Here is an 18,832-nt window from a genome sequence, read left to right as displayed (position 1 = left end):
GTATCAGTCATAAAAATCTACTTTTGTACCTACCCACATATTCCCTCTACTCATTGACAAAACCTTCCATCTAGGAAAGTCTTCCTTCCTCTCTTCTTTCCTCCACATATCTATCCATGTTAATTTGTTCATTCAGCCATTCACCAAGTTCTATCAAGGTGCCTACTAAATGTCAAGCCCTGTAGTAAGCGGTAAATATTATGGAGACAAATCACCAAACTGTCTCTCTCACTGAGGTGCTTAGTAACCTAGTTCAACAAATACAAGTAAAGAGTTAACTGTCTACAGTGTTGTAGGTTCTACAATGAAGAGAACCCAAAGGACAGCATAATCAACTCTGCCAGAGAGGAGTTAGAAAAGGGTCTCAACTAGACCCAAATGAAAGGGTAAGAGCTTAACTAATCCCACTGAAAGGGGAAAGGACATAGCACCTGTCAGGTCTTCCTATTTTAATAGGAACACAAAGTTATCAGTATACTATGATAGGAGGGTAAAATGATAAAGAAGAAAAATATGAGATAAAGAATTGGGGTATAGAAAACTAAAGGTTGACTAAAGAACAAGACCCATCGAGAAAGGCAATGATCACTGAGAAGAGGCAGAAACAGAACTCAACCTTTGGGGGGGGGGAAAAAAAACCCTAGTCCAGAGTTGTCAGTGGCTGAGGACTCCAAAGATGTGGTGGAATAAGCAAGGAAGAAATATTAGCTACAAGCTTCTGCTAACAATTGTAGTCTGCTGCCTAATTTGCCCCTGGAGAGAAAAAGGAATTGAACCTCCTCAAGGTGTACAACAGATGGTGCTACAAGCACAGTTAAAAAAAAAAAAAAAAAAAAAAAATCAGAGGCACCATTTCCTGCCCCCATCTCCTTCCCGTGCTGAATATCCTCCTTTATTGTACTCTTCTTCCTTTACTGTACTCTCCTGTAACCCAATTGTAAGAAATTATACCATTAGGGATTTGATTCTTCACTGAAATACTGTCCTTTCTAAAAGATATCTCCTTAGAAAAGCCAATACCACGGTATGTCTGCCCTCTTTCTGTAATAAGGACCTCCTTCAAAGTAGAACTGAGCCTAGTCCATTTTCAAATTCCCAATAGGGTCTAGCAAAGATGGATATTGATAAATATTGTTGGGTGCCGAAATGAACAAATAAAAGCACTACCCCCACCCCAAGGCAACAATGAATTAGCATTACAAAGAAGAAAATTAGGCAGCCAGATTGCATGATTGTGAGTCCTAACTCCAATCTCAACCAGTTTTTTCCCCTTTCTATACAGCAAAATAAGAATCAAAATCTCTGCATGTCTCAAAGAATTATTTTGAAACCCAGTAAAATCCTAAATGGAATGTACAAATAAATGTCAAATTACATTTATTTACTCAAAATATCAGGAATTCTGTAATTAAAGCTCTGTAGTGGCTGGCAAAGGAGATCTATTAATGTCAAGGTGGCATGTGGGCTGTTGACACTGTTAGAGGAGGGTATGCGAGTATGTATGTCCAAGTCCGGTGGGGAATAGGGCCTGTCTCTAAGTGCTACAGTGGTCATTAAGCTCTGGAGGCCTTAGGGATCAGGGAAGGCTAGAAGCTTAGTTTTATCCCCAAACTTGGAATGTCTCCTGCCTAGATTCTTTTGCCTTTGGAATGAAAACAGTACATGTTTTTCAGACAAATGAACTATGGGATTCCTCAGACAGCAGCAATTAGTCCCTACGTGGCAGAGGGCTGAGGAACAAGGGCCCAGCAGAATAGCCAGGATTCAGCTAAGAGATCAGAACCCCTTACTCCCTCAAAGCCCATTCCATGGAAATGAGTCTGGTAAACCTGCTGCCTCAAGTGAGGCTACCTCCCCTGAGTCCCATATCATGTCCTCATTGGCCTTTCCTATGTGTGAGTTTTATTGCCCCAAAAGCAGTGAATTCCTGGTTCCTAGATGTCAGAAAGTTCAAGAATTGACTGACTGACGACTGATACTCTCTCTTTTTAAAACTAAATCTTCTGCCACCATTTTAAAATCATGTTTCATTTTGACAGCATCCCAGATTATCAGAGCTAAAAGTGTTCTCCTAGAAGAGTATGATGCTCTCCACAGAGGGTAAGATCTCAAGGGTATCTGTCATAAAATCTACTTTTGTACACACCCACATATTCCCTTTACTCATTGACAAAACCTTCCATCTAGGAAAGCCTTCCTTCCTCTCTTCTTTCCTCCACATATCTATCCATATTAATTTGTTCATTCAGCCATTCACCAAGTTCTATCAAGGTGCCTACTAAATGTCAAGCCCTATACTAAGCCGTAAATATTATGGAGACAAATCACCAAGCCCTTCACACTACTAATGAGGAAATAAGTGCAGGAAGGGGAAGGATTTACCCAAAGTCATACAAGTCAGTAGTTAGAAGACTAAGGCTCCATTCACGAGATAACAAAGGTCAGTAGGAAAAAAGGTTTATGAGGTTTCTTTGAAGAACAGTGAATTATATCTATATATATGGGAAGGGAAGCAGTCTAGAGGCAGGACAGAAGACAGAATGACCCTTACTTAACAAGCCATCTAACAGGGGAGTTCAAGACTTATGAGAACTAAACATTTCTGAAGCTCAGAGGGAGGAAAGACAGAAACCAGCTTCCCCCCAGGAGGAATAACTGCCCAAGGCAACTGGAATAGCAGAAGCTAGGCTTACAATGCATTTCTGGAATGGTGAGACAGCCCGGACAGTGATAACAGCCTAGTCTCAAGGGTACAACTCAGGTGGAAACAGGTGGCTCCCAAGAGCTAGCAGCACCAGGCTTGTAAGGAAGGGGCAAGGCCTTACCTTTCCTGAAGGTCATGCAAACTCTGCTCAGCTCTGTGTAAACCCTCCAAATCCTTCATCATCTTCTTCATGTGCTCCTTGGAGTAACGGTTCTGGATATAGGCAAACCAGCAGCCGCCCACACCAATAACAATAGATACCACCAGCATGAAGTCCTTGAGGTGATTGTGGCGGGTCACTGCCAGAGAGGAGAGGGCATGATGAGTCAGGGTGCCCACTGCACACTTAGCCTTGCAGACTCACTGCATCCCCTACTTTATGATGCCTCCCCCTGGCAGTCACACATTTCTCTCGGGAAGAATTTGTTTATCAGACACATACTTGCCATATACTACTACAGTAAGCTCTGTGTTTATTTCTCTGCTAGTTAGGGCCTAGTTTGGAAAGGTTGAGAAGCCTAAGAGTGAGGTTTATTAATTCATACTTCCCTAAGATACTGTGAAGAGGAAAGAATCATGCCAATGTATCCCAGCCATCTTTGGGCTAGGATGAACCCATGTGCCCAGATGTACTGGCTTCCATCCTACAGGGTAAGCAATGTAAAGGCAAAAGGAGATGGCTAGGATAAACAGAATAAAGCCATGGCACTGGAGCCTGAGGTCTAGCTACAGGACTAAGGTTACTGCAGAAGTTGGGTTTCCTGGACTAGTAGGCCATTTTAGCACAACGTCCAAAGCACAGATCAAGTAAAGGTCTTGAATTCTCAATCTACAGAGAGCATTTCTAGGCTATAGCTAAATCCAAAGATCAGACAGCAGAGGAGTAGCATCAAGAGATTGGCATATGAGAGACATTACACATGCCCAGAACTGAGAAGCAGATCTACATCCAGAGAATGCCTGGCAATAATTTAGTGAATGCCTGGCAATAATTCAGCCATCAGGTAGGATTAAAAGCAATGCCTAGTCTCCAGAGAAAATTTAAATGCTAAATAAGGAAAAATAAAATAGAAGATAAAAACAAAAACCACCTTCCCAAGAACTTAGTGAACAGGATAGGAGCATTTCTGGAGCCTGACATTGTTCCTAATATGCCAGATCTGGGCTCTGGGCCATAGCACAGGAGACTTGAAAAGGATATCATAAGGAGAAGAGGACTGCTGCAGTGGCCTATCTGGGATGTACTGTGGATTCAGAGGAGCCATAAATAAAGGAATCAGAAAATGAAGGAAAAAGGAGTTAAACCAAGGTTAAAGACCCCCTCTATGCATAAAAGGTTGTCCTCAGGTAGGGGAGAAGATAGAATTAGCCGGATACCAATGCCTGGTAAAGACCCAGGTATAGCCACCAAATTGAGGGAGGGTCTAGCTACATGAAAAGACACATGTAGCTGGAAATGACATGAAGCTGAGGCTCACAGTTTGACAAGAAGGGTTATAGTCATAGCTCTCACTGAAAAACTGAGCAGCAGAATATGGGGATGGCATGGGATCAAAGATAAATTAGCACATGCTATTTCCACGCAAGGAAGGGGAGGTTCAGGGTGGCAGCCACATCTTATACATATTTATGCAGGTCCCTCAGAGAGAAAACTGAAGGCCCTCCAGTAGCCATCCTCTATCCTCCATGTGGACTTGCATTTCTAGCCTTACTCATGTCCTTAGTCTCTTGTCCTTCAACTCCCAACAGGAAAAATTTCTGTAGCATAGTCACTTTCTTTTCTTTCTGAACACATATGTCTCTGCTACAGTCTCTACTAGAGCCTGGGGTATTCTTCATTTCCCCTGCTTGCTAAGGATTTCTAATCTTGGTTTCATGGGGTTTCTTAATGCCAACATCCCCTTTTACATTCTTTTTTTTAAATATTTATTTTTTAGTTGTAGTTGGACATAATATCTTTATTTTATTTTTATGTGGTGCTGAGGATCAAACCCAGGGCCTCACACATGCCAAACAATCGTTCTACCACTGAGCCACAATCCCAGCACTCCCCCTACCCCACCCTTTTACATTCTTAACAAAAGACCAAGGTACCTTCATTCAGACAATACTCTATGAAATAAACATTTTTGTCTGTCCTCTTATTACTTTCAAACTTCAAATTCTTACGGTGGGCATGCAGATTGGGCCTAACTATTTCATTCAGACCTTTATTCTACCATGTCCAGATTGTTCTAGAAACAGATTCTATCATTTTGATCAGCTTCATATTCTCATCCAAGTCATAAATAAAAACACTGAGTGACTGGGACTAATGACAGAATCTCACAGTTACCTTCTCCCTGCCCCTGTTTCTAAGGTAATACTGTTCCACCTTTTAGTACCCTCTGGATTCCTTCAATCAGTTTTGACTCCACATAAATGTGCAAACATCCACTCTATCTATTCACCTTTATACTTTGTCAAATGCGCAGCTAAAGTCCAGTCTGTCCCAGCCCATAAGCTGTCAAGCTTGGTGGAAAGAAAATGAGTATAATCTGGTTGATTTGCTCTCCATGGTTTCTAATGATCATCACTTGCCTATATGCCAATGCCCAGCACAACATCAACTGGCACACAGAAGGCACTCAACAAATCCTTTTGGTATTGTATCTTTATGGATAAATCTGGAGTGTGAAAATATCTCCCTCCTCTTAATCCACACAAAAAAAGAAATAGATTAAATATAAAATGTATCAAACATTCATATTCACCAATTCTAATCCTCACACCTACTCTATAAGAGACAATAATAGTGTTCATATTCTATAGACCAGAAAACTGAGGCTCTATAAGGGACACTGACTTGCTGGAGCTCATAAAAAGTGATAGAGCTGTATTCAAATCTAGATTTGTCTGGCCACATTATCTTTCCTCTGACCCACACTTTTCCTCTACAACTTTCACATTCATGCCACAAATTTTGTTTCTGCTTTGCTACAGGCAAACATCTCTTCACTATGGAGATGTTTAAATTGCCCTGATCTAACTTAAATCTATAAGTTCAATGCCTGTGTTTTCACATAAGCACGTCCTGGGAGATGATTGTAATATTGCCATCAGATCAGTGAAGATCTAAAGGTCAAATGGCCAAGCTTTTAAAGTTGAACATAAAGCCTCACATAGAGAAATTATTACACCATCATAGCATGTATCTTGCACTATTAGGAAGTCTGGGTTCTATACTAGACTGCCTCAATTTGTTATGAACTTCACTTCTCCTATCTGGACCTCATCTTCCTCAACTGTACAGTGTTACTACAAAATTACTTAAGAGAATGCTTAGGTATAAATCAAAATGTTTTGAAGGGTGAGGGAAACATTCAGATGGACACATCCAGTATGTAATTAAGAATGTGGGTATTGAATGTGATGAAGATGAAACAGATGTAGAAACTGTCAGGTCCCTTCAGTGGAGCCCTGAGCTGAACACTACACCACCAACAGAATCTATAAATATTTGTTTAGAAATAGAAAATAGGCAAATCAAGATACTAGTTACAGGGCTGGGGATGTGGCTCAAGCAGTAGCGTGCTCGCCTGGCACGCGTGTGGCCCGGGTTTGATCCTCAGCACCATATACAAACAAAGATGTTGTGTCCGCCGAAAACTAAAAAATAAATATTAAAAAATTCTCTCTCTCTTTCTCTCTAAAAAAAAAGATACTAGTTATATCTTACAATTATGTACTTCTTCCCATCATAATTCCATTCCAATCCTTCAATTCCTACCATCTTCCCATCTGTCTAGCCTAACACATTTCACAGAGTTCCCCCATTCCTTCTCCTCTAGTAAGGATTCCCAGATCAATCCATTCTTTGGACAGAAAGATGAGCATGGACTATTTCTCTGCTATCTCAGGGAATGCATTTAATGTTTTTCAACTTCCATGTTTGTCACTTTCTGGTAGTCAGTGAGTTCCTCAGGGGCAGTGCACAGACTTATTTACCTCTGTAGTCCCATACTTAGCAAAGGGTCTGACCAGAGTAGGTACTTGGCAAAGGTGAAAAAGAAAGCAAAAGAGAAGAATGGAGGGAGGCCTTTGAAGGAAAGGAGAGTGCAAAACAAAGTACATGTAAAGGGCAAATAGTTTCTGAAGACAGAAAAATATGTCCAGTGGTATTGCACAGCCTCTATACAAACTCAGCTCTTAGAATCCACTTCACACTCAACCAACAGAGGCAGGGTGGAGTAACCAAGTTCATTTTGACACAGCAGATACGGCTGGCTAGGTAAACTGAGCTAACCTAGGGAAAGATGACTGGGACTTGGAGAACCTGAGAATGATAGAATTCCCAGTCCAAATGCTGCAAATAAATTTTAGCAAAATGAGATCAAATGTTAACATCATCAGGTGGGGAAGGTAGATGTAAACAAAAGAAATGCTATTAATAGAGTAAGGGGTGATTAGAATTTGCAGGGTACCAGTTAGTACTGAAAAAGTGAGTATCCAATTATTATCATCTTCTGGAATTCTCTCTCCCAATCAATTCTTTCCATTCTCTCTGCTTTCCATAGTATACTGATAGATACAGATATTTATCCTTCACTGCCAAAATCTGTGCTAGGAATGTCTTTTGTCATTTACACAGCCTTCTATGCTGGAGTGTCTGTTTAGCCAGTAAGAACTGGTCCTGGGCCTTCCTTCTTCCCTTCTAGTTATAACCCAACAAATGTTTTAGCTATTTCAAATATTCACAAATACTCTACAGATAGCAATTCTCCCCAAAACCAAGCTGGGCCAGATTCCTCTCCCAAGTTCGCCTACTCTTGTAGTCTGGAGAGGTACAACCTCTTTCTGTAAAATTTCTAGCAAACATCTGGTAACCACTCTTTGTTGGGTCTTAAACTGAATATTACTGTCTCTGCCCTCAAGGAGTCCAGTTTATAGAATTAAAGATGGTAAGAGAGATTGTTTTAAAGACAGTAGGTACAAAGGGCCATGGATTTACAGAGAAGAATGAAAGGGGTTGAGCACACCTGAGGGTGAAAAAGCATCCTGGAGAAGGCTTGAAGAGCATATATAAACATATCCGAAAGGAAAGAGAGAAGGTAAGGATACAGCTACAGTCACCAGAGTAAGCTCTGCCAAAGAGGTGGACACTCCTGCTCACTATGAAATTTCTCCTATTGTCCGAGCCACTGAAGAAGGAAAATAAGACATAATCTTTTCTTTTCCATAACTGTCCTTAACCCAGCAATTACTCTGCAGGCCTCTCTCTCTCTCTCTGGATCTTTCTCAATACTCCTGCTAAAAGCACAAAGGCCACACTAGTCCCTAGCCCGGGACTAAGCAAACAGTAGGCCACTCTAGAAATAGTAGCTATCATTTATTTAGGGGAAACCGAGGCACAGAGAGCATTAGGAATGTGCCCAAGGTCACAAAACTAGAACTTTCAAAGCTAGAACTCTTTATATCTTATTTCCTCTGATAGATATACAAGGTAGATGTTATAGTAGAAAGCAGCACTGAAATATAAGTTAAAAATGTGTGTTTGAATAATGGCTCTACCACTTAAAAAGCTGAATGGCCTCTGAAAACTCATCTCATTTCTGTGAATCTAAATTTTTCTGAGAAATTATCTGCACAAGACACAAAGCCCCTCAATGAATTAATCAGCTATCAATCATGGTGAGACATCAGTTTAGACTTCAAACTGGACACTGTCTTTCGTCAGGCCTTTGTTTCTCTTAACACATCTAACACCTGATAATTGGCACTGTTTAGAGAGCTCCAGATAGGTCTGCAGGCCCAGAGCCAATTCTGCAGAGTGGAGCCAATTTTGCAGAGCAGAAAAGACTGTAAAGGGCCATGTGCTACTCTTAGACCACATGGGGAGGACTGAGCATGCCTTCTACTGTCAGAAAAACGGACCTTGAGATGAAGCCAGTCTAATCCCTCTTCCTCCTTCCAAACTCTGAAGCTGCTGTGGACAGGTGGTGCCTGTACCCTCAGCAGGCCCTCTCAGCTCTGTATGCAAACCTTTGATTTGCAATTTCTCAAGCCTCAGGATAGTGGCAGGATTTTTATTAAGGCAAGGTGAGGTGGCCATGGCTGGTACTGTAACTTGGCCTTGGTTCTCTGGCATGTTTGTTACATGACTTATTATGGTGAGGCCTGCATATCTGTGCCCAACCAGCCTAGGTTGAAACACAAGTCATCACCAGCACAGGGTATCACTCTAAGTCCTACATGGATGTTGAATAGAAAACAGAAGTAAAATAGGGATTTTACTCTGTAGTCAGAAAGGAAAACAGAACCTAAGGGGCACAGATCAAAGGATTTTTTATATGAACCCAGGAGGCACAGCCCCACCCTTGAAGAAGTCTCCTGGCAAAGAGTTTCCTAGTATTTTCCTAAAATTTCGGCTGGCAAATTTCAAAATTTTCCTTTAACAAGTATAATTAGAAAAATATAAAGACAATATTTGCCATCAGGACAGCTGCTGGATTCCACAATCTTAGCTTACAGAAATATGCCCAGCTCTCAGAACCCTAGAATAATAACTAGTAAGAGTCTTTAAATTAGCAGGCCCATTTTACAGATCAGATAACCTGAATCTAGGCAAAACTGAATTGCCAAAGACCACCTGACAAGGCAGTGGCCAAGCACAGAATTCCCAAAAGTACAGGATGTTGACAGAAGGAAGGAACAGATCTCCTGTCTTTTATACAAAACCCAATCAAGGGGTTTCTCCCCAAAATCGTGCAAAGTCATAGCTAAAAGAAACCATAAGGACCTTTAGCCTAATGATCTATCTCATGATACACATCAGAAAATAAACCCTGGAAAAAGTAATCTACTCAAGGTTACACAGCAAGTGGCAGTTTAAAAAAATTTTTTTCATAGTTGTAAGATGGACACAATACCTTTGTTTTACTTGTTTTTATTTGGGGCTAAAGATTGAACCCAGAGCCTCACAGGTGCTAGGCAAGTTACCACTAAGCTACAGCCTCAGCCCCTTAAGTGGCAATTTTGAAAAAATCTCCTATCACTTCAAGGTTCTTTCCTAAAATTTATAAAGAAGTTCTCTGAATGAAAGTCCAGGATTTATAAATATTGAAGATGCATATATTTGTTATCATTTTTGAAATATAATGTTTGCAAAAACTTTCTCTATTCTGTGAATTGTCTTTTCACTTCTTGAAGTGTAAAACTTTTAAATTATGATGAAGCTCAATATAAAAGTTCTCTGAATGGAAGTCCAGGGTTTATAAATATTGAAGATGCATATATTTGCATCTTCAATATATTGCTCAATATATTCTTTCTTTTGTTGTTTGGGTTGTTAAAAAATAATTTATTGGGAGAAAATCTTTGCCACCTGCACCTCAGATAGGGCATAAATTTCCAGAATATAAAGAACTCAAAAAACTTAAAATTTAAAAAAAATAACCCAATCAATAAATGAGCAAAGGAACTGAACAGACACTTCACAGAAGAAGAAATACGATGAGTCAACAAATATATGAAAAAATGTTCAACATCTCTAGCAATTAGAGAAATGCAAATTAAAACTACACTGAGATTTCACCTCACTACAGTCAGAATGGCAATTATCATGAATACAAGTAACAATAAATGTTGGTGAGGATGTAGGGAAAAGGGTTCATTCATATATTATTGGTGGGATTGCAAACTGGTACAACCACTATAAAAAGCAGTATGGAGATTCCTCAAAAAACTAGGAATAGAACCATCATTTGACCCAGCTATCATTTACATCATTTATTATACATCATTTGTACACATCCAAAAGAGTATCCAAAATCAGCATATTACAGTGACACAGCCACATCAATGTTTATAGCAGCACAATTTACAATAGCTAAGCTATAGAACCAAGCTAGGTACCCTTCAACAGATAAATGGATAAAGAAAATGTGGTATACAATGGAGTATTACTCAGCCATTAAAAGAATGACTTTATGACATTTGCCAGTAAATAATGGATCTGGAGACTACCATGCTAAGTGAAATAAGCCAATCCCCAAAACTCAAATGTTTTTGCTAATATGTAGAAGCTAAATCACAATAAAGGGGGTAGGGCAAAAAGAAAAGTTTAATAGGTTAGAAAAAGGAGAATTAAGGAAAGGGAGGAGGGATAGGAATAGAAAAGTCAGTGGAATGAATCTGATATAATTTTTCTATGTACATATATGAATACATCACAGTGAATCCCACTATCATGTATATCCACAAGAATGGGGTGCTAGTTATAATAAGATATATTTCATACTTGTACAATTATATCAAAATGGATTGATTCTACTGTCACATATAACTAAAAAGAATCAGTAAAATAAAATAATGATAATAATAATTTATTAGTAAGGTGCAGTGGTGCATACCTGTAATCCCAGCAGCTTGGGAGGCTGAGGCAGGAGGATCTCAAGTTCAAAGCCAGCCTCAGCAACTTAACAAGGCCCTAAGCAACTTAGCTAGACCCTGTCTCAAAATAAAAAACAAAATAGGGCTGGGGATGTGACTCAGTGGTTGAATGCCCCTGGGTTCAATCCATGGTAGCAAAATAATAATAATGCTAATTATTATTATTTATTGAGGCAATGTTCATATAATACAAAATTAACCATTTTAAAGTGAACAATGCAGTGGCATAGAGTACACACATGATGTCTAGTTCTAAAACATTTCTATTCTCCAAAGTAAAATTTCTTATCCATTAAGGAGTTTCTCCCTATTCTCCTCTCTCTCCAGCCCCTGTCAACCATCAAGCTGAGTTTATGTCTATGGCTTTATCTATGGTGGGTATTTCAAATAAATGGAAACATACATAATCTTTTGTCAGCTTCTTTTACTTAGCATAATATTTTTCAGGTTTCTCTATACTGCAGCATATATAACTTCACTCCATTTTATGACTGAATAATACTCCATTGCATGTAAGTAACAATTGTATTGATCCACTCATCTGCTAATGGTCATTTGAGCTGTTTACATCTTTTGGTTCTTGTGACTAATGCTGCTATGAACACATGCATACATATACTTGTTTGACTATCTATTTCAATTGTTTGGCTAATATATCTAGGCATGCAATTGCTGGGTTATATGGTAACTCCATGTTTAACTTTTTAGAAACCACTAGACTGTTTTTCACAGTAACTGAACCATTTTACATTCTTACGAGAAATTAAGTTTCTATTTCTCATATTCTCACCAACACTTGTTATTTGCCTTATTTTAAAAAAAACTACATTATTATGGTTATCATAATAGCTATCCCAGCTAGTATGAAGTCTATTCTTAGCTTTAGTACCTCTGTTCTGCTTATTTAAGGAATAATTTTCCTGCTGATTTCTGAACTCCCTTAGGTTAGCTCATACACAGCATATAGGATATATGAAATGAGCCTAGGATAAAAATATTACACCCTACTTATCAGTGTAACCTGCTCCACTGGGGTCCCTCTTGCTGATTCTGATCTCCTGGACCCTGTACCATGGATCCAGGATGCTGGTTCCCATGCTAGCTCATCTTTCCAGATGGAAACCTTGCCTTCTGTAACCCACAGTTTCTGATGTACCCTTTAAATCTTTAAAGCATAAAATTCCACTTTGATATAGAACATATAACAGCCTGATACTATATCTTAGAAGACTAAGGAATAATTATACCCTTCTGGTAAAAGTGTTCTTGCTAGTGTACATACAAAGAGGAGTGTACATTGTTAATGGTTAAGAGTTTAATAAGGCCACTTCCCACCTTTCAAGACTCAGCTCAAGAATTACATTCCCTAGGGGCTAGGATTGTGACTCAACAGTAGAGCACTCACCTAGCATGCGTGGGGCCCTGGGTTTGATCCCTGGTTTATGTCCAACTACAACTAAAAAACATAAATATTAAAAAAAAAAAAAGAATTACATACCCCATAAAGCTTCCTGGACTCCAACAGGAAGCTCTTCCCTATTTTGTACTCTTAGCTGAATTCTAGAAAGACTGACATAATAGCTTTAACATTTACTACATTTGTCGACCATTTACTCTATCCGTTGAAAAGCCTATCTCCATTTAGATGGAACTGCTGCTGGAACCTGTATAACAAGGAACCCTGTCATTTATACTGATAAACAATGAGTACTCAACAAAGGTTGCTGAATGAATGAAAAGCTATTGCTTATTACAGAGGGTATGCCTCACATAAAGAATAGAACCATTCACTTATCGTTTATTATCTATAAGTAGTAAGTAAAATGTGTCCTAGAACCCCCACTTAAAAAAAATAATTAGGCAGAAAAGAGAGTGGAAACAGTTTTCTCCCAGATAGCTCTGTCTTATATTTTCAAAAAGTACAGATGCACCTGTATTGACAGATCAGCTTAGGCAACTGCCAAGCCACATACATGGAAAAGGAAATGTTGTACTGTCTCTGACCCTTTCGGCCAGATGCTTCTTTAGACTGGGTTCTGGTTCTACAGCATTCTGCTACTGTATCCTCAACTGATGAGGGCAGCTTTCAAAGGGCAGGGGGTGGGCTCTATGAATCTACGTGGCCAATGCTAATTTCCTAAAAAATCTCACTACTTCTATTCTCATTTGGTTCATAAAATAAGAAAAATGATGGCAGGGTTGGCCATTCCCACCATGCAGATCTCCAGGGACTGAACTACATAATGTTCTCAGCCCCTGGCTAAAGAGACAACCCTTTCTTAGATCTAAAGCATGTCTCTACTGCTTCAGTGAAAGCTCATTTAGTGTTCCTTGGTCATTCAAGGACGCAAAAATGTTCAGTAATCAGCTTCTTCACTCTGCACATGCACATATCTCAATATAACAGCTAAATGACATTTAGCCCATTATGTGTTGCTATCCCTGATCATACCTTTTATATTTTATCTTTTGTAAATAACTCTTGCTCAGGTTATTTTCTCCATCTAGAATGTCCTCTTCTATCACATCCATGGAATAAAGCTTACACACTACCTCTTCCATGGGATACCTTCTATACCACTCCTCTAGGCCCCAGAAGCATGATCTTTCTGAATACTAGAATACTCTTTCTTTTATTTCTTTCAGGTGCAAGGGCTTCACACATGCTAGGCACATGCTCGACCACTGAACTACATCATGTCCTAGAAGTCTCATTTTATCCCTTCAGGGCAGAAAATGATTCAACCAGGTCATCCTACAGAGTCCAGCACAGCACTGGAACAAAGCAGAAATCTAAAATATGTAATAAATGGAGGTTGATATCTGGCTAGACTAAAATACAAAACTGTTTCATATCTCAATATCAATGAAAATAGTGAAGATGCTGCATTAGAACTGTGCCCAGGAGACCCAGAACCTCAGCCTAGCTACTCTGTCAGATTTGGGTTTGCACAGCAGCAGCCCTTCTCTACACAAGACTCACAGAGAGGAGGCCCAAAGAGCACTGTGTCCAGGGCCTTCAGCTGCAGCTTCTGCCGATGGCTCCGATCTGTCATCTTCAGCACAGTTCCTGTCATGGTGGTATTGGTTACAGCTAGCCTGTTGAGGCAAAAATTAATGGGTCAGTTCCCTGACAACAAAGGCAGAAAGGATCCAGGAAAGATTACCCACCTCCTCCAGGAACACTTTAAGCTCTTGGTGATTGCTCCCTCTGCATTCTAGGACACAGAGTTATATCAGCAAGGTCTCAGCAAGGAGTACGGAGGGATAAAAAACATTCACTAGGAATTTGTTCACCCTCTCCCCATATCCACCATCTCATAAGTAACCCACCCTCTAAGGGTTACCCATTTTTCACAGGTGTGAAATTTTATAAATTTATAAACTTTATAAATTTTTTGTTGTTTCTCCTTCCAGGAATTAACCTCTATATAATCTGCCCCACTTCCTACCTCTTGTAAATGCATTCTCCTGTCCAGTCCAGGTCAAAATGCCACACTGCATGACCCAGTGGATTAGAGGGACTTCTGAATTATACTAATCCTAACCAATTGTCATCATATGTAAACCTGATGATGACAGATTTTGAGTTAGTCTTATTGGCATGTATTTGAGTCACTGCAATACAATTTACTTCTGACCAGATTTCTGTAATTTTTATGACCTTCGACCACATTGTCAATGATAACTTTAATAAGAAAGAGTCTGTAAAAAAGAAAATAGCCTAGGGAGGAAAAATGGACTAGGACTGGGGTTGTGGCTCAGTAGTAGAGTACTTGCCTACCACATGTGAGGCACTGGATTCGATGCTCAGCACCACATAAAAATAAAATAAATAAAATAGAGGTATTATGTACATCTACAACTAAAAAATATATATTTAAAATTTAAAAAAAAAAACTGGACTTCGTTTTTCTCGGTTGGAACACAGTAGGTATAGGAAGAAGGAGTCTAAGTCATCTAGGTCATAAGATGAACATTTAATACTATACTACTGTCTTGGTGGTATTGTTTACAGCTAGCCTGTTAAGGCAAAAAGTAGCGGTCAGTTCTCTGACTCAAAGATACTCTCTGTAAGTGGTGTCTTTATCTGATACACAGCTTTATTTCCCCAGACAGAAGAAAAACTTCTGACTTCACAGTAAGTGGTTTATACTCCTGTCTTAGCATTCAGGAGCAAGCTACTTCCTCTTCTGATCTTGGAAAGTAATCAAGCCCACCTACAAGAAAGGCAGTGAGGCACTGTGATCAGGGTATCAGGAGATCTGGCTTCTAGTCCCAGCTCTACCAGTGATTCACTTGTCTGCTAGGTCTCTCCTCTAGGACCTCAGTTTCCTTCTTTGTAAAACTTATGTAAAATCAGATGCTTCTTACAAGCCTGGAAGTTCTTAAGGCTCCTCTTTGAATCATTTCTGCCAGGTGTGACGGACTTAGTATCTGACTAAGCAAAATAAACATTACCATATTTTCTACAGTCTATTTCCCAAGGATACCTAAGAACTGGCATGTTCTCTACTTCTAAACAATAGAAAAGAAAAAGGAGCTAGCATTTACCAAGCAATTACTGTGTATCTTGTATTATTCTTGCATTTTATATACAATTCCTCAATCAGTCCTCCAACAACCTTAAGAAATCAGTTCTACCTGGGCGCAGAAATGCACACCTGTAATCCCAGCAACTTGGAAGGCAGGAGAATAAAGAGCTCAAAGCCAGCCTCAGCAACTTGTCAAGGCCCTAAACAACCTAGTGAGACCCTGTCTCTAAATAAAATACAAAAAAAAAGGGCTGGGGATATGCCCCTGGGTTCAACCTGTGATACCAAAAAGGAGGGAAGGAAGGGAGGAAGGAAGGAAAGGAGGAAGGAAGGAAGGAAGGAAGGAAAGAAGGAAGGAAGGAAGGGAGGGAGGGAGGGAGGGAGGGAGGGAGGGAGGGAATCAGTTCTATTATTAGCTCCATTTTGTGGATAAGAAAACTAAAAGAGAGTTGAGTAACTTGCCCAAAATCACATATAAGTAACTGGCAAAGTTGGGAGTGAACTCAGATCTGCTAGATTCTTCCTTTTATACCATATTAGCTGGTGATGGCCCTAGAACTACTACTCCACCTCATTCACTGAAGGCACCACAGTTTGCCATCTTCTACTCCTGTGCCCATCCTGGCTGGACCTGGTCTTGGCTCTAATCCTAGTCCCAAGAGGACTAAATAGATTCATAATCTGAGAACTGACTTTTTATTCTATGCTTTGAAGTTTTTAAATTCAAACTATAGCCATTACTTCTAATGAAATAATCCAAGAAACCACATGGCAATAGTGCTGTTTCCATGAGTGGCAAAAAAGAAATCTACATCCTAGAACTTTATGGTCAATCATCTATTCATTTGTCTTCCTTTTTCAATGGACATGGAGTTCCCCAAGATAGGGGTCAGGTCTATTACACCTTAGTCCTCAAGGCCTAGCAGAAAGCATGGCATGTGGTAGGTGCTTAATGAAGTTTTGTTAATAGAACTAAATTGAATATTACAAATAAGCCTATCTTCAACTACACAGCACAAGAGGAAGATGAAGTGAAAAAACCAGGGTACTTAGAAGAAGGCAGGCTTGGGCTCAAATCCTAGCTCTGTCCCTTACCAGTCTGACAAATTATAAAATATTAAAATTCAATTTGCTCACCCAAAAGATGGAATAGTAATTCCTTCCTTCCAGAATTGTGAGAACTAGAAGTAATAGGTAGGCGCAGAGATGCACACTAGTAGAGTGCTCTATTATAAAGAAAAGTACAAACATTACTCTGGAGAGTAAGAAAAAGCTGTGAGGAGGAGGCTGCAGGAAGCAGAGGAAGTAAGCTAGCTCAGCTAGGCCTGATCAGCAGTGTCTGGTAACTCTGTGGCTGAAGAACGCAAGGTGTGTGTATTACAACAGCTTTACCTACCCCTTCCCCTTGTGCTGAAGCTCATAATCAGATGTACTTACATAATAAAATGACAGATTATACATAATGAGCACTTACCAGAGGGTAAGCCCTGCAAGGGCAGGTTGTTGTCATCTTTATCCCCAGCACCCAGCACAAGTGCTTGGCACAAAGCTGGTACCCAATAAATATTTATTGAATGAATAAGTAAATGGATTAGTGACTAAATGACATAAGTGGATTAATGACTAAATGACTAGTTTGACATAATAAGAAGTCCAAGTAGTGCTCCATCCCTTCCCACTCCCACTTCAAGCCCTAGCATGTTTTGCCTATCAAAAAAAGGCAAAAAGTTATAACACAACAGCTATTGGAGAAGTCATTCCAATGATGAGAGAACCAATGGCAGCTGGCCCCAATCTCTGTACCATTTTTGTCAAAGCAAATAAATTGTATGTGGATAACCCAGGGGAGGCTAAAAGAGTCCTGAGGCTCCTGGGTGATCAAAGAGTAGCTGCTGGGAGAACAAGAAAAGTAAAAAGAAACATCACAGACAAATCATAGTTTTGCCCCTAACTAGTCATGTTTGTGACCTTGGAAAAGTTACTTAATCAGTATCATCAGCTATATACTATAATATCCATCTTTACAAGATTTATGTAACAATCAAATGAGATACTGTATATAATGTGTTAAGAAAATGAAAAAATCCAATGAGATACTGTATATAATGTGTTGAGAAGAATGCCTGGCATGTACTAAGCACTCAGTAACTGGCAGCTATTAGTACTATTCCAAGACTAATGTGAATATATGCAAAGTGTCTATCGTGCTTTATAACAAGTGCACAACAGACATAAGAGGAGTTGTCTATAGACTCAGCCCCCAAAAGGCTAAAAGCTCACTTAACTGGCCAGAACAACCTGAAGGCAGACTCACTTCCAGCCCATTCCTTATGCTCTCAGGTAAGAAAAATCCCTCCTGACCTTGGCATAGCATGGCCACTGAGCTGCAGCTTCCGGAAGGTCTCCTCATACTGAGGCAGTTCCACATATGTAATCAGCCACTGTACCACCTCATCCACGGTCCAATTGTATACTGTGGAAAGAGAAAAGTAAATTATGATTCTAAAATGTCAAACATTGCTTATACTTATTGTTATGATCATATGTGACCATAACATTTAACACGTTTCTGAGTTTAACATCTCTCTTGCCCATAACATTCTAAGCATGAAAGGAGTACACACTGTATGAGTCTCTTTATATGAAACCCTGAAAAGACATATGTACAGTGATAGAAAGCAGATCAATGGTTGGCTGAATCCAGGACCTAACTGGGAAAGAACATAATGCAATGTTCTGAGATGACATAAATATTCTGTATCTTAGGCTGAGGTTGTGGCTCAGTGGTAGAGACTTGCCTAGCATGTGTAAGGCACTGGGTTCATTCTCAGCACCACATACAAGTAAAGTCCACTGACAACTTAAAAAGAGAGAGAGAGAGAGAAATATTCTGTATCTTGAAGTGATTATGATTTCACAAATGATAACACCCATCAAATTCATCAAACTATTTAAAATAGATATATCTTCTTAAATGTAAGTTATATCTCAATAAAGTTTATTTTAAAATGTTTTTTAAATTATAAATGTGACAAGGTTTAGAACCATCCATCCATTCATCCATCATTCAATTATCCAACTAAGTGTTCATAAAGGATTACTTGGAGCCAAGCCTACAAAAAGTTAGTTCCCATTCCAGTGGAAGAGATCAAAAACTAAACAG

At 39.5% G+C, this 18,832-nt stretch overlaps 1 protein-coding gene across 5 annotated transcripts in view; it reads right to left on the bottom strand.

Annotated features, from left to right (window-relative positions):
* Stim1 (stromal interaction molecule 1) overlaps window positions 1–18,832 on the bottom strand; it is a 200,666-nt gene that overhangs the window by 26,002 nt on the left and 155,832 nt on the right. For all 5 annotated transcript variants that reach the window (XM_076846756.2, XM_076846754.2, XM_076846758.2 and 2 more), the window contains exons 4-6: window positions 18,031–18,142; window positions 14,118–14,233; window positions 2,826–3,003 (exon numbers count right to left, since the gene is read on the bottom strand). In XM_076846756.2, the coding sequence (XP_076702871.1) occupies window positions 2,826–3,003; window positions 14,118–14,233; window positions 18,031–18,142 (406 nt within the window). The remainder of the gene's footprint in view (window positions 1–2,825; window positions 3,004–14,117; window positions 14,234–18,030; window positions 18,143–18,832) is intronic.

This window comes from Callospermophilus lateralis, chromosome 2, assembly GCF_048772815.1.
Source record: "Callospermophilus lateralis isolate mCalLat2 chromosome 2, mCalLat2.hap1, whole genome shotgun sequence".
NCBI lineage: Eukaryota > Metazoa > Chordata > Mammalia > Rodentia > Sciuridae > Callospermophilus > Callospermophilus lateralis.
Note: the sequence above shows the minus strand (reverse complement) of the source record. Positions and strands in the feature narration are given on the sequence as shown.